This window comes from Lissotriton helveticus, chromosome 10 (genome assembly GCF_964261635.1).
Source record: "Lissotriton helveticus chromosome 10, aLisHel1.1, whole genome shotgun sequence".
Classification (NCBI taxonomy): domain Eukaryota; kingdom Metazoa; phylum Chordata; class Amphibia; order Caudata; family Salamandridae; genus Lissotriton; species Lissotriton helveticus.
The window spans coordinates 199,304,905-199,317,274 of record NC_136071.1 but is presented as its reverse complement, the minus strand read 5'-3'; the positions used below and the strand labels follow the sequence as shown (position 1 = coordinate 199,317,274).

The following is a 12,370-nucleotide window of genomic DNA, read 5'->3' as shown; positions in this document are numbered from 1 at the left end:
TCAATCAATCAAAATAACTTTATTTGCATTTGATAGATGCATAAAAGTTCACATATAAGGAAGAACAAAAACAAGCATTTGCAATGCAATAGGTCTCTCATTAGTAAAGTTAGAGGTATTAGTATTGTAAATGACACATTTTTTATTTATGTTTTTTGTTTTGAAAATAGCGAAATTTATAACGTTGTCATTTACAATGCCAATAGTGTTAACTTTTGCAAACGTGACACCTATAGCATTTGTAATGCAATATGTGTTGTATTTACATGACTTAGATGTATTAATATTAAAAATAACAATGGGTTGTATTTTTTTCAATAATTAATACTTAAATAAAAGTTATTGTAATTTATAATGGCAATAGCTTAAACTTTTGCAAATAACTTTTTGGAAGATTATGTTTAGTGTATTTTATTCTGATGAAAATACAAGAACAGAAGTGAAATATTAACATTTTTTGTGACATTTGTAATAAAGTTTGAAAAATTGAGAGAACAAACGACTGGTGGTATAGCAATGGCGAAGACCCAGCCTACGCCCTGGAACGTGCCTTGATGGGCGACAACTCGCTCCACACCATCCTCTATTCACCCCGGTTGCGTCGATCTCTGCCGAGGGTTACACAACTTGTCTTTGCAGTGTGGCGGCAGGCCCTGCGACGCATGGGCTGGTGGGGCAGACTGACCGCGGAGACGCCCTTGTGGCGTAACGGCTTGCTACCGGAACTGTCTAAGCTATCAGGTTTTGATGGCTGGGACGCAATTGGTATTTCGCAATTAGGCCAAGTGATGTCTGGCACAGCCCTCAAATCCTTTCAGGCCCTTCGCACCGAGTTTGACATGCCCCAATCTCAATTTTTTCGATATTTGCAATTCCGGCATGCGCTGCTGCCCAGTCTCACCGGCATTGACTCCCTTCCTGACTTCAGCCCGATTGAAGCTAAGGTATTCATGGGCGATCTGGGAGATAAAAAAGTTTCACGCATTTACCAGACAATGGTCATCCATTGCTCCTCCACCCTCCTTCCACTGAAGGCGGCCTGGGAGATGGACGTGGGTCAGCTGGATGAGGATGATTGGCGTGAGGCCTTGGTATCCCCGAGGGGTGCGGCCATTGCCGTCCGATTCCGATTAATCCAATTCAAAATCCTGCACAGAGCCTACTATACCCGCGAGCGTTTGTGGAAGGCGGGACTGATAGAGTCCCCGGACTGTCTGAGATGCGGGCTGGAGAGGGGTACGTTGCTCCACACGTTGTGGTCGTGTCCTAGATTAGTTGGCTTCTGGAGAGGTGTATGGGACTGCTTGTCGGAAGTGTTGGGATGGACCCTCCCTCGTACCCACCGTCTGGGTCTGCTACATATTCTAGAGGGGGTTGGTGGCAATATGTACAAGAGACACCTGCTCCTCCTGGGGCTGGTGGTGGCCAAGAGAGACCTAGCCCGAGTATGGAAGGATGTGAGACCCCCCCCCCTGTGTGCGTGGAAGGCTGGCATAGACTTCTGCATGGGTCTGGAACGACCGATCTTTGAGGCCCGAGGGTGCCCCCGTAAGCACTTTAAGGTATGGAAGAGATGGGCGGACTACAGGGGCCTGTTGCTGGACCCCCCAGTGGAACCAGAGGAAGATCTTTACCTCCCTGTGGCCGGACGGCCCCGTTCCCCCCCCCCACACACACACTTACCACTTTGAGAATTTTCATCGACACCGTCCATACACACATGCATAGGGTTAGGGTGGGATTCAGGGGAGGGATCCGGGAGTTGGGGATGAGTGGATAATTTAGTGATAAAGACAGAGATGATCGTTTCTTATGACCTTGTGCTGCAATGATTGTTGACTGAATACTCAATTCTATTTTCTTGATTGTATCGGAATGTCTGATGGTGCCTTCCCGATTGTGGGGGTCCGTCTTGTTACATATGCTCATCTTTGTCAATAAACTTGTTGTGAAAAAAAAAAATTTGAGAGAACATATTTGAATCAGTTATTGTTGAATGGTTGCACAGATTGATGCTGTGGTGGCTCTGAATGATGTTGTGGCGGCGACGAGTGATGCTGTGGCGTTCAGTGATGCTGTGGTAGCGCATAGTGATGTTGTGGTGCCCCTGAGTGATGCTGTGGTGATGCGATGGATAGTGAGGACGATAGATAGATAGAGGGAGGGCGAAAGATAGATAGAAGCAGGGTGAGAGATAGAGGCATGGCAAGAGGGCGAGGGATGGAGTGTGGGTGAGGGATGGAGTGTGGGCGAGGAATGGAGTGTGGGGCGGGGGAGGGATGGAGTGGGGGGATGGATGGATGGAGTGGGGGATGGATGGATGGATGGAGCGGGGGGTGGATGGATGGAGTGGGGGGGATGGATGGATGGAGTGGGGGATGGATGGATGGAGTGGGGGGATGGATGGATGGAGTGGGGGGATGGATGGATGGATGGATTGAGTGGGGGGATGGATGCATGGAGTGAGATGGATGGATGAATGGAGTGGGGGGGATGGATGGATGGATGGAGTGGGGGGTGGATGGATGGATGGAGTGGGATGGATGGATGGATGGATGGAGTGGGATGGATGGATGGATGGATGGAGTGGGATGGATGGATGGATGGAGTGGGGAGGAAGGATGGATGGAGTGGGGGATGGATGGATGGATGGAGTGGGGGGGATGGATGGATGGAGTGGGGGGATGGATGGATGGACTGGGGGATGGATGGAGTGGGGGGATGGATGGATGGAGTGGGGGGGTGGATGAGTGGGGGGATGGATGGAGTGGGATGGATGGAGTGGGATGGATGGATGGATGGAGTGGGATGGATGGATGGAGTGGGGGGATGGATGGATGGAGTGGGGGGATGGATGGATGGAGTGGGGGATGGATGGATGGAGTGGGGGATGGACGGATGGAGTGGGGAGATGGATGGAGTGGGGGGGTGGATGGATGGAGTGGGGGGATGGATGGAGTGGGGGGGATGGATGGCTGGATGGAGTGGGATGGATGGATGGATGGAGTGGGGGGGTGGATGGATGGATGGAGTGGGGGGTGGATGTATGGATGGAGTGGGATGGATGGATGGAGTGGGATGGATGGATGGAGTGGGGGGGAAGGATGGATCGAGTGGGGGGATGGATGGATGGAGTGGGGAGATGGGTGGATGGAGTGGGGGATGGATGGATGGAGTGGGGGGATGGATGGAGTGGGGGGATGGAGTGGGATGGATTGATGGATGGATGGAGTGGGATGGATGGAGTGGGGGGGAGGATGGATGGAGTGGGGGGGTGGATGGAGTGGGGGATGGATGGATTGAGTGGGGGGATGGATGGAGTGGGGGATGGATGGATGGAGTGGGGGATGGATGGATGGAGTGGGGGGATGGATGGATGGAGTGGGGGGGATGGATGGATGGATGGAGTGGGGGATGGATGGAGTGGGGGGTGGATGGATGGAGTGGGGGGGATGGATGGAGTGGGGGGAGGGATGGATGGAGTGGGATGGATGGATGGATGGATGGAGTGGGGGGGAAGGATGGATGGAGTGGGGGGAGGGATGGATGGAGTGGGGGGATGGATGTATGGAGTGGGGGGGTGGATGGAGTGGGGGGTGGATGGATGGATGGATGGATGGAGTGGGGGGAATGAATGGATGGATGGATGGAGTGGGGGGATGGATGGATGGATGGAGTGGGGGGGAAGGATGGATAGAGTGGGGGGATGGATGTATGGAGTGGGGGGTGGATGGAGTGGGGGGTGGATGGATGGATGGATGGAGTGGGGGGAATGAATGGATGGATGGATGGAGTGGGGGGATGGATGGATGGATGGAGTGGGTGACCCGAAGGCAAGAAAAAACGAGTACAATCAGGGAAGCAGAAGGCAAGAAAACGAGGGCAATCAGGGGAGCAGAAGGCAAGACAAGAAAAAATGATCAATCAGGGAAGCAGAAGGCAAGAAAACGAGGGAAATCAGGGGAGCAGAAGGCAAGAACAAGCAATCACAAAAGCAACAAAAACACTAGTTATGACAGCAAACAGTTCCATAAAGCTCGAGGCAGTCGTGCTGTGATATAAACAAACACGCTGTAGTCCTAGCAGCAGGCCCTCGGTCCAGTAGCACCCAGGGCAGAAAGATATTTGCCCCCCCTCCCTAGCTACTGCTGATGAATAAAATGTGACAACAGATGCTTTTCACCGGCCAGACTCCAGCTGATTACATCAGATCAGCAACTTGCCTCTAAACACGCTCCTTCCCCTGTTCACTGGGTTAGGGAGGGGGTGTTAATGTGTGTCCACATCGGGTTAGAGATAGATGGATGGGAACAGAAGGTAAAGGGCCGATAGGGTACTAAAACAGCGACTGCAGCACAGCGGGAGAAAGGGGTACGGGGAAGATATGTGAGTGGGGGTAGGGGTGGAGGAAGGCACATGGAAAAGAAAGGCGCACGGCCACTATTTTTGAAAGCGTGCCATGCTGCACAACAAAAACGTTTTATAAAGTTGTTGTGCTTTAATTGCCGAATGAAGAAATACGGAACTGGAGAGGCCGTCGAAGGGACTCGAGGCGAACTATATTACTTACACAAAACCAAAGAAAGCTATGTAAGAGAGCGTCGTATATAACTGAATTCATCCAGTACTGAAGGACATCAAAAACACAAAACAGCACTGAGGGGCGCGCACAGTGGAGGCAAAGTATGTTCTGTGGGCGGTGCCAGTAACGCCATAGTACGGATTGGTGTCACAGTGCCAGTAGTTGCTGCAGAGCAGTGCGATCACACCGCGGGCAGGATAGTTAGAGCAAGCCCGTCACGTGCTTCATCCTTGAATGAGCATAGTTGCAAGTTGGGGAGGCGGGCACTTGGAAAAGGAAAGAGCACGGCCACTATTTTTGAAAGCGTGCCACGCTGCCCAACAAAAACATTTTATAAAGCAAAAGGTGCAAGCAGCGCACTTGGAAAATATCATGCACGGCAACCTTTGCTACTACTACTACTACGCTGGGGGGAGAAAACGTACAATGTTGTAAAAAAAGAAGCAGGCCCGAGGCAGTAAGGCAGGAGGCTCGGGCAAGCGCGTGCACGAGCGCGTGCACTCCATGAAATCCGCCTTTGGTTTCAAAGCTTATTTGATGGCTTTGGTGTGGACGTGCTTCGCGCGCTGGATGGAAAGCGCGTGCAGCAGGGGGCGGAGCGGATCCCTTTGAAGTGACGGTTAGAGTTGCATCAGGAAAGCTAAACCGGCAGGCGGATGCGTGTTCACGATCACATGCACTTGTGGAAATCCGCCGGCTGGTATAGCTTTCCTGATGCAACCCTATAATTCTCCCCTATCCATTCCTTGCGGAATGGAATAGGCGAGACCTAAAAACAGTATACTTATTACCATGCACAGAACAATAAAATAACAACCACAAGACACCCACATGATCAACACCCATGTGTTATCAGCAAGGTAAAGACGAAAGGGCAATTCATTTTCCACAAGTAGAAAGTAATAAAACAGTTTTAAAAAAAAGAAAACAATTAAGAACAGCACCATTCTAAAACAAGCTCGCTGTAAATCCCACAGTGAACTTGGGGTAATGTAAACACATCCTGCAGTAAATTAATAAATAATAAAAACAAAGGCTTTGATTCATATTACCTCTGTTTTCCAAAAATGAGTTGGAGCAATCTGAATCTTTATTGTGGAAAATGCACCTTAAAAAATACCTTGCGCCCTTCATGTTGGTGAGCATTTCAGGCACCTGTAAGGTGAATCTGTGGCTCTGATTACGAGGTGAGGGCACCAGATTAATACTGATACCCTAGGGTACAGAAATTTGGTAAGTACTTATTACAAATTTTGCCTTGGAAAAAAATGAGGATTTCATGCAAGATAGGTGCTTTCCTTACCGATATCCACATCTCTGGCGATCTACCACTTATTTTTCCACTGTTAAGTTCAGCAGGTACGCTAGCCAAAATGTACGGTGGGTCATTATCTGGGATTATGATCCTTGTGCACAGATCTGTTTGCTAGGGATCAGAATTTACCCATACCTCTGGCCTTGTAATCATGGCCAATAAATAAGAGACCGTTTTCGATTTTCGAGGACAAGGAGTTGACGTGCCCATGTGGGGTTTATAAAAATGTGACAGTAAGGGGAGCAACAGTGAGCTTATGTTTTCTTTTCAGGGAGTACCATCAAATTGTTAAACTGTTGATTTGCGGAACGGCATATGTTGGACTCAAGGTGGCCATGCATTGCTACAAAACCTTTTTCACAGTGGCTTTAAAAACTCTCAAGGGCTTGATGAGAAGCAAAAGCATCCCTTTAATTTTTGATACATATATAAAAAAAAATATTTTCTGAATCAATTGAACATAGGCTGAGGTGCAGCTAAAGGAACATAACAGAAGGCAAATGGGCCTGTTGGTTCTTGGAAGTGATACCTGGTCAGAAGTGAGGGTACATTATTAAAGTTGACTGAGTCAAAGTATTATCCTATTGATTGTTGACTCAGAACACAAAGGGCCAGATGTAGGTAACTTCAATTTACCGACTCATAAATACCGAATTTTACCGATTCGGTATTTATGAATCGGTAAATATGAAGGAGGGAGATGTAGGTAAATTTTGTTTTTGAATTACCGAATCCGTAACATTCGGTATTTACCAAATCGGTAAATACCGATTCGGTATTGCCCATTGATTCCTATGGGCCTTGAAGCCCATAGGAATCAATGGGCAATACCGATTCGGTATTTACCGAAACGGTAAATACCGAATCCTGCAAGGGTGCAGGGGGTGTCACTTTGACACCCTCTAGCACCCCAAGTACAGGCATGTGTGACATGTGGCACACATACATGCCCTAAGGGCATGTCTGTGTGTCACATTGCACAGGTGTGCATGCACAGATGTGCATGCACACCTGAATTCGGTATTTTACCACCCAATAGGATTGGGTGGTAAAATACCGACTCTTAAGGGCCTGTCGCACTCTTAGGAGTGTCACCTACATATGGATTTACTGAATCGGTAAAATTACCGATTCGGTATTTTACAGAATCGGTAAATTTACTGATTCGGTAAATTTACAGATTCTGTAAAACAATGGCCCCTACATCTCAATCACCAAATACCGGTTGGTAATGGCCGAATTCGGCCGTTACCAACCGGTAACCCCACCCCAGTCACCTTAGGAGTACCCTTAGGGATCTTCCCTCTCCCCACCACTCTTCAATCTGTTTATGGAATCACTCACACAGCTTCTCAACTTCGTAAATATCCAATATCACATGTACGCTGACGACACACAACTCTACATTAAGGTCCAATCTCTTGAAGACATCAAGTCTCTGAACTCAACGCTCCAAAAACACAGACCTGGCTAGCTAAGAACCTTTTAAAACTAAACACACTAAAAACAGAATTCCTCTTAATCGCTCCCCCCAACCAAACAACCATCATCCGCGAGTGTATGAAGCACCTAACTGCACTCGACGGTCAACCTCTCATCATTGATTCTGCTACATCTCTAGGAATAAGCCTGGATAAAAAGCTAAGCATACAGAAGCATATCAGCACTGCAACAAAAGGAGCACATTTTCAGATAAACAAACTGAGAAAATTCAAACCCTTTATACCCACAAATGACATCAAACAGGCAGTTCAAACTCTAGTGATTCCCAGAGTTGATTATGGGAGTGTCCCTCTCTGTGGTCTTCCCAAATCAACGACGCTCCGCTCAGAGCCTCAATCAATACAGCCGCCAGACTCGTCACAGGCACCAAAAGAAACGGCCACATTTCGCCTGACCTTCATGCCCTCAACTGGCTACCTTTTGAGGCCAGAATCCAGTTAAAAATTGCCTGTATGACACATAATGCGAAAAGGGGAAACAAGGGAACCCTACTCACAGCGGAACCAGGGCAAAGTGTATATCCAAAGAACAATGGTTCCTGTGGCATACGAATATATAGAATATACAATACTCGACAGCTTAAATAAGCAATATTCACTTGTAACAGAGAAGGGTTTGGCAGAAAAAGAAACACACATATGCAAAATTTATAAGAAAGACTTCTTATATTTCAACTCATGAAAAGTAACCATATTTACAACAGCAACACATATACAAAAGGTTGTATGTACAGTGTAAAGTGCAGTGCGTCCCAAGTGATTATGTGAGCAAAAACAAACACAAATAATGAATGATCTATACAGTTTTGCGTTATGGGTATTTACACAGGGAAATGACCAAGCAATCTGATACAATAATTGTTAGCGGTGACTATATGAAATCACAAATCACTGTGCTAATAGGTTCCTTCCCTATAGCGTCGACGGCGTTTCGACCTGCTTGATGGAGGTCTCGTCAGGACTAAGCAGTGAGGGACATCTAGGGAAAAGGGGAGAGTGGTTTTTAATATGTGTGGTTGCTGTACTCTGTAATATTGTGTGGACTTAAAAATGGGGATTAAAATACCTCGTAGTGTCTCGGCTTAACGCAACCCATGCGTGATAAAGTAAATTAAATCGGACTTACAGTGTACCCAGCCGGGCACTGTTGAGAAAAAAGATAGAACAATTGTTAAGATTCACGAACGCTGTGGGGCAACGTTACCGTTGGGTCAGTCATGGTATAGTAAAGTCACTTACCACTGTGGTTGCTCGTGGTAATTGAGTCTGGTGGCACTCAGGTTGTAGTTGAAGAAGCAAGGTAATACCTGATGAAAAAGGGCCATATGGTGAAAATGATGTATCATCACGAGAGAGGGTGGTGTGGGACAGGGTGTCTCAGAGCTTACCTGCTCTTCGGACGCGGAATCGCTCGATCGCACTTTCCCGGTCGGCTGTTTGGTAAACAGTGGAGTTCCGGGTTTCGTGCGTCAATGCGTCTATAACGTGACATGTGCGCGCGCATCTAGATGTCCCTCACTGCTTAGTCCTGACGAGACCTCCATCAAGCAGGTCGAAACGCCGTCGACGCTATAGGGAAGGAACCTATTAGCACAGTGATTTGTGATTTCATATAGTCACTGCTAACAATTATTGTATCAGATTGCTTGGTCATTTCCCTGTGTAAATACCCATAACGCAAAACTGTATAGATCATTCATTATTTGTGTTTGTTTTTGCTCACATAATCACTTGGGACGCACTGCACTTTACACTGTACATACAACCTTTTGTATATGTGTTGCTGTTGTAAATATGGATACTTTTCATGAGTTGAAATATAAGAAGTCTTTCTTATAAATTTTGCATATGTGTGTTTCTTTTTCTGCCAAACCCTTCTCTGTTACAAGTGAATATTACTTATTTAAGCTGTCGAGTATTGTATATTCTATATATTCGTATGCCACAGGAACCATTGTTCTTTGGATATGTATGACACATAAGGCATTACATCACAAAACCCCGAGATTCCTAGCGGAGAAGCAAGTACCATCAGGTGGTAACAGGTCTACCAGGAGTTCTAACAACCTTCTACTTAAACCACAACGTTTCTCCAAGAAGAAAACATACAATCGTACCTTCTCAGGAATGCCCCCCAGGATTTGGAACGCCTTACCCCCAGAAACGAGACTCAATCCATCCGCAGCTTTTTTTTTTTAAAAGAAGTGAAATCGATTCTCATGTCCAAATTCACTTGAACTTGTCCTATACACTCCTGTAGTTATGTGCTAATCTCTAATTGTTACAAAATAAAATAAAATAAATGAGATTAGGGAGAGTGTGAAATACCAGCTGGCGGAGATATTGGGCGTCTGTGTCTGCCTGTACCGAGTGAGATTAGGAAGACAATGCTTATAGCCTGCTAACCCACATGTTGGTAGGAATTAATACTTGGTTGATTGGCCTTTACCCTCATTGTGTACATTTGCCTTTGACTTGATTTATGATTTTGGGCCAGGCAAGTACCATAACTGAATACCCTCAAAAGTGGTTGTTAACGTCCTTAGCACAAGACAGTGTCACTTTTATGATTGCATTTTAGTACAGCTCGTTTCACTCATAATTCTATCAACTGTTTAGTGTTTACTCATGCCATGCGTAGCTTATAATTGCCCATGAATGTATATAGGTTCTTGAATGTAAAATATGACGTATTTCTGATGTCATTATAATAAACTCAAGACATGCCCTAAAACATAAACTTTTGGATGTTACATTGCATGTACTTAACTATAAAACCAACAGATTCATGCAATCATTTTAAACAATATTACGTTAAATCACATGCTTATATTGTATAATTTTCAAAGTACCTTTTTGGAATAATTGACTGCCTTTTCCATTTCCGACAAAAGGCTGCTGATGTCATCACTGTCAATGATGCCTGGAAAACAAAGGCCTCCCAGTGAACTGAGAATTACATTTTAAAGTGCTGGAAATCATGGTATGTATTTTAAGTTAAAACAAGTGGTTCTTAAAGACCAGTCTACGGCTTCTGGCAAGCCTTACTGAACTGCTATGAGCATGTGTTCTTTTTTTTTAGCTAAAAACTGAATTTCTGTTGCATGCACCTCAATCAACAAGCCAAATTTTTAAATCTTTTTGGAAAGTTGGTTTCTACCTGTTTCTTCAAACCAGTGGAACCTTCCATTGGCAGCATGTGCGATTTCCCTCAATGTGCCGGCGGTGTCTTTAGTACTGGCGTAGCGGGCGGGAACGGCGTCATCATCACAACCAAAGCCGCTGATGGTGAAAAGGCAGACATGCAGCTCCACGTCACAACCGCCACAGACCTCAGCCACGTACGCAGTCACCATGTCCTAGAAAGCACACAATGAGGGCGGATAAGAGAGCTCTGGGCAATAATTCAACAGCTCCACAAGCATCTCTTACATGCGAGTCACAGGCTTGAATTCCAGCAAGTGGACTCAAACTTTCATTTTTGCTCGGGAAATAGAATGAGTACCACTGAGTTGAACATCACTGCTGCTGGGGGTAAGAATGAATAGATTATAGACAGGCCACTGGAAGTATGCGATTGTGCACCCGCTGCAATTTTTGCATAATTACAGATTTGCCGCATTTGCCACACAATCCGTCATCTGCTGCATAATCTGCAGATTTTAACAAAAAACTTGTATCTAGCTGAAACAGTTCAAAAGTTGCTAGAAATGCAGCGGCACCTGTTACCGCACAGTGGAAGGCCGTTTGCAAAGGTTGGCTCGTCACCTTTCTGTGTCTTATTACTATATCTGGGTATTAAACTGGTACTAGTGAGGTTCCCCCAATGTAGGGTGACCAGATTCTCAAAACAAAAAACGGGGACAGGTCATAGACATAGAAGTAGGACTACGGTTTGCAGTAACCATCGACATAAAAGTATGATTTGACAGCTGTCATAGACATAGAAAAAGGACTACAATGACCGCTCCTTCCACAGACCGAGATGAAGCATTACAGAAAATAAATCCGAGGTCTTTTATTGGCACCCCTCTCCTTTACACAGTAGCACTAGTACTTCTTATTACATTTACACTTTTAAGGACTATAGCATATATTTGCCAAAAATCAATAAAACATCACAGGCTAGCAAACGCCAGTGCAAAGAGAGCATGCGGGCGCATACTCAACCGGAACAATGAAAAACAGGGACATTTCTGTGTTTAACTGGGACACTGATTGAAAACGGGGACATTTGAGTCACTTGGAGAAAAGTGTCGGGACACGGGGACATTTCTCCAAAAACGGGGACCGTCCTGGGAAAACGGGGACGTCTGGTCACCCTACCCCAATGCCCAGACAGTATAAACTAGTGTAAAAAATATAAAATAATGAATACTATTGCCACATTACGTCTCCTAATTTGCTTTTTCTTGCCACTTTATTTACTGAACCCTTCTACATAATTTGGCCCACTCCTGACATATTATTCCAGCGGCCCTGATTATAGACCATCAGTTCAGTTTTGTACAACGTTTCAGGATTACATTGATTGCACAGGTGCATTTTTTCAACAAAAAAACATTCACTTTAATATCTCATCCTAGTCATTAGGATGGTCCAAACTCCAGCCAATCAGGCAACAGCACCCTCTAGAACCCTCTCCGCAGAGGCTCCAGGCTTTCAGATTTTCGAGCACAAGTGTAGTATAAACCTAATAATAATTCTGGGGAGCCTCTATGGGGAGGAGGGTGGGTCACATGTGAATCTATGAAAGATACCAATACTGGAGAACCACAGTTTACAGGTAATTAACCTATTTTCTTCTCCAGTATTGAGGTATATTTCATGGATTCACATGCTTTAATCTGAATATACAGCAGTTGTAACAGAGGTATGCATGTTTTTACACAATCCCTGGACCGGTTGCCTCGCCCTCTACCGGATGGGTTCTGGCCTTCTTCAATCTTGGGCATAGTGACTGCTGCTGAC

The 12,370-nt window shown here is 45.8% G+C and overlaps 1 protein-coding gene across 3 annotated transcripts in view; it reads right to left on the bottom strand.

Moving 5' to 3' along the window:
* The window catches only part of VWA3A (von Willebrand factor A domain containing 3A), a 528,715-nt gene that overhangs the window by 249,069 nt on the left and 267,276 nt on the right, over positions 1-12,370 (bottom strand). For all 3 annotated transcript variants that reach the window (XM_078665117.1, XM_078665116.1, XM_078665118.1), the window contains 2 exons: positions 10,560-10,758; positions 10,252-10,322 (listed from right to left, as the gene is read on the bottom strand). In XM_078665117.1, the coding sequence (XP_078521243.1) occupies positions 10,252-10,322; positions 10,560-10,758 (270 nt within the window). The remainder of the gene's footprint in view (positions 1-10,251; positions 10,323-10,559; positions 10,759-12,370) is intronic.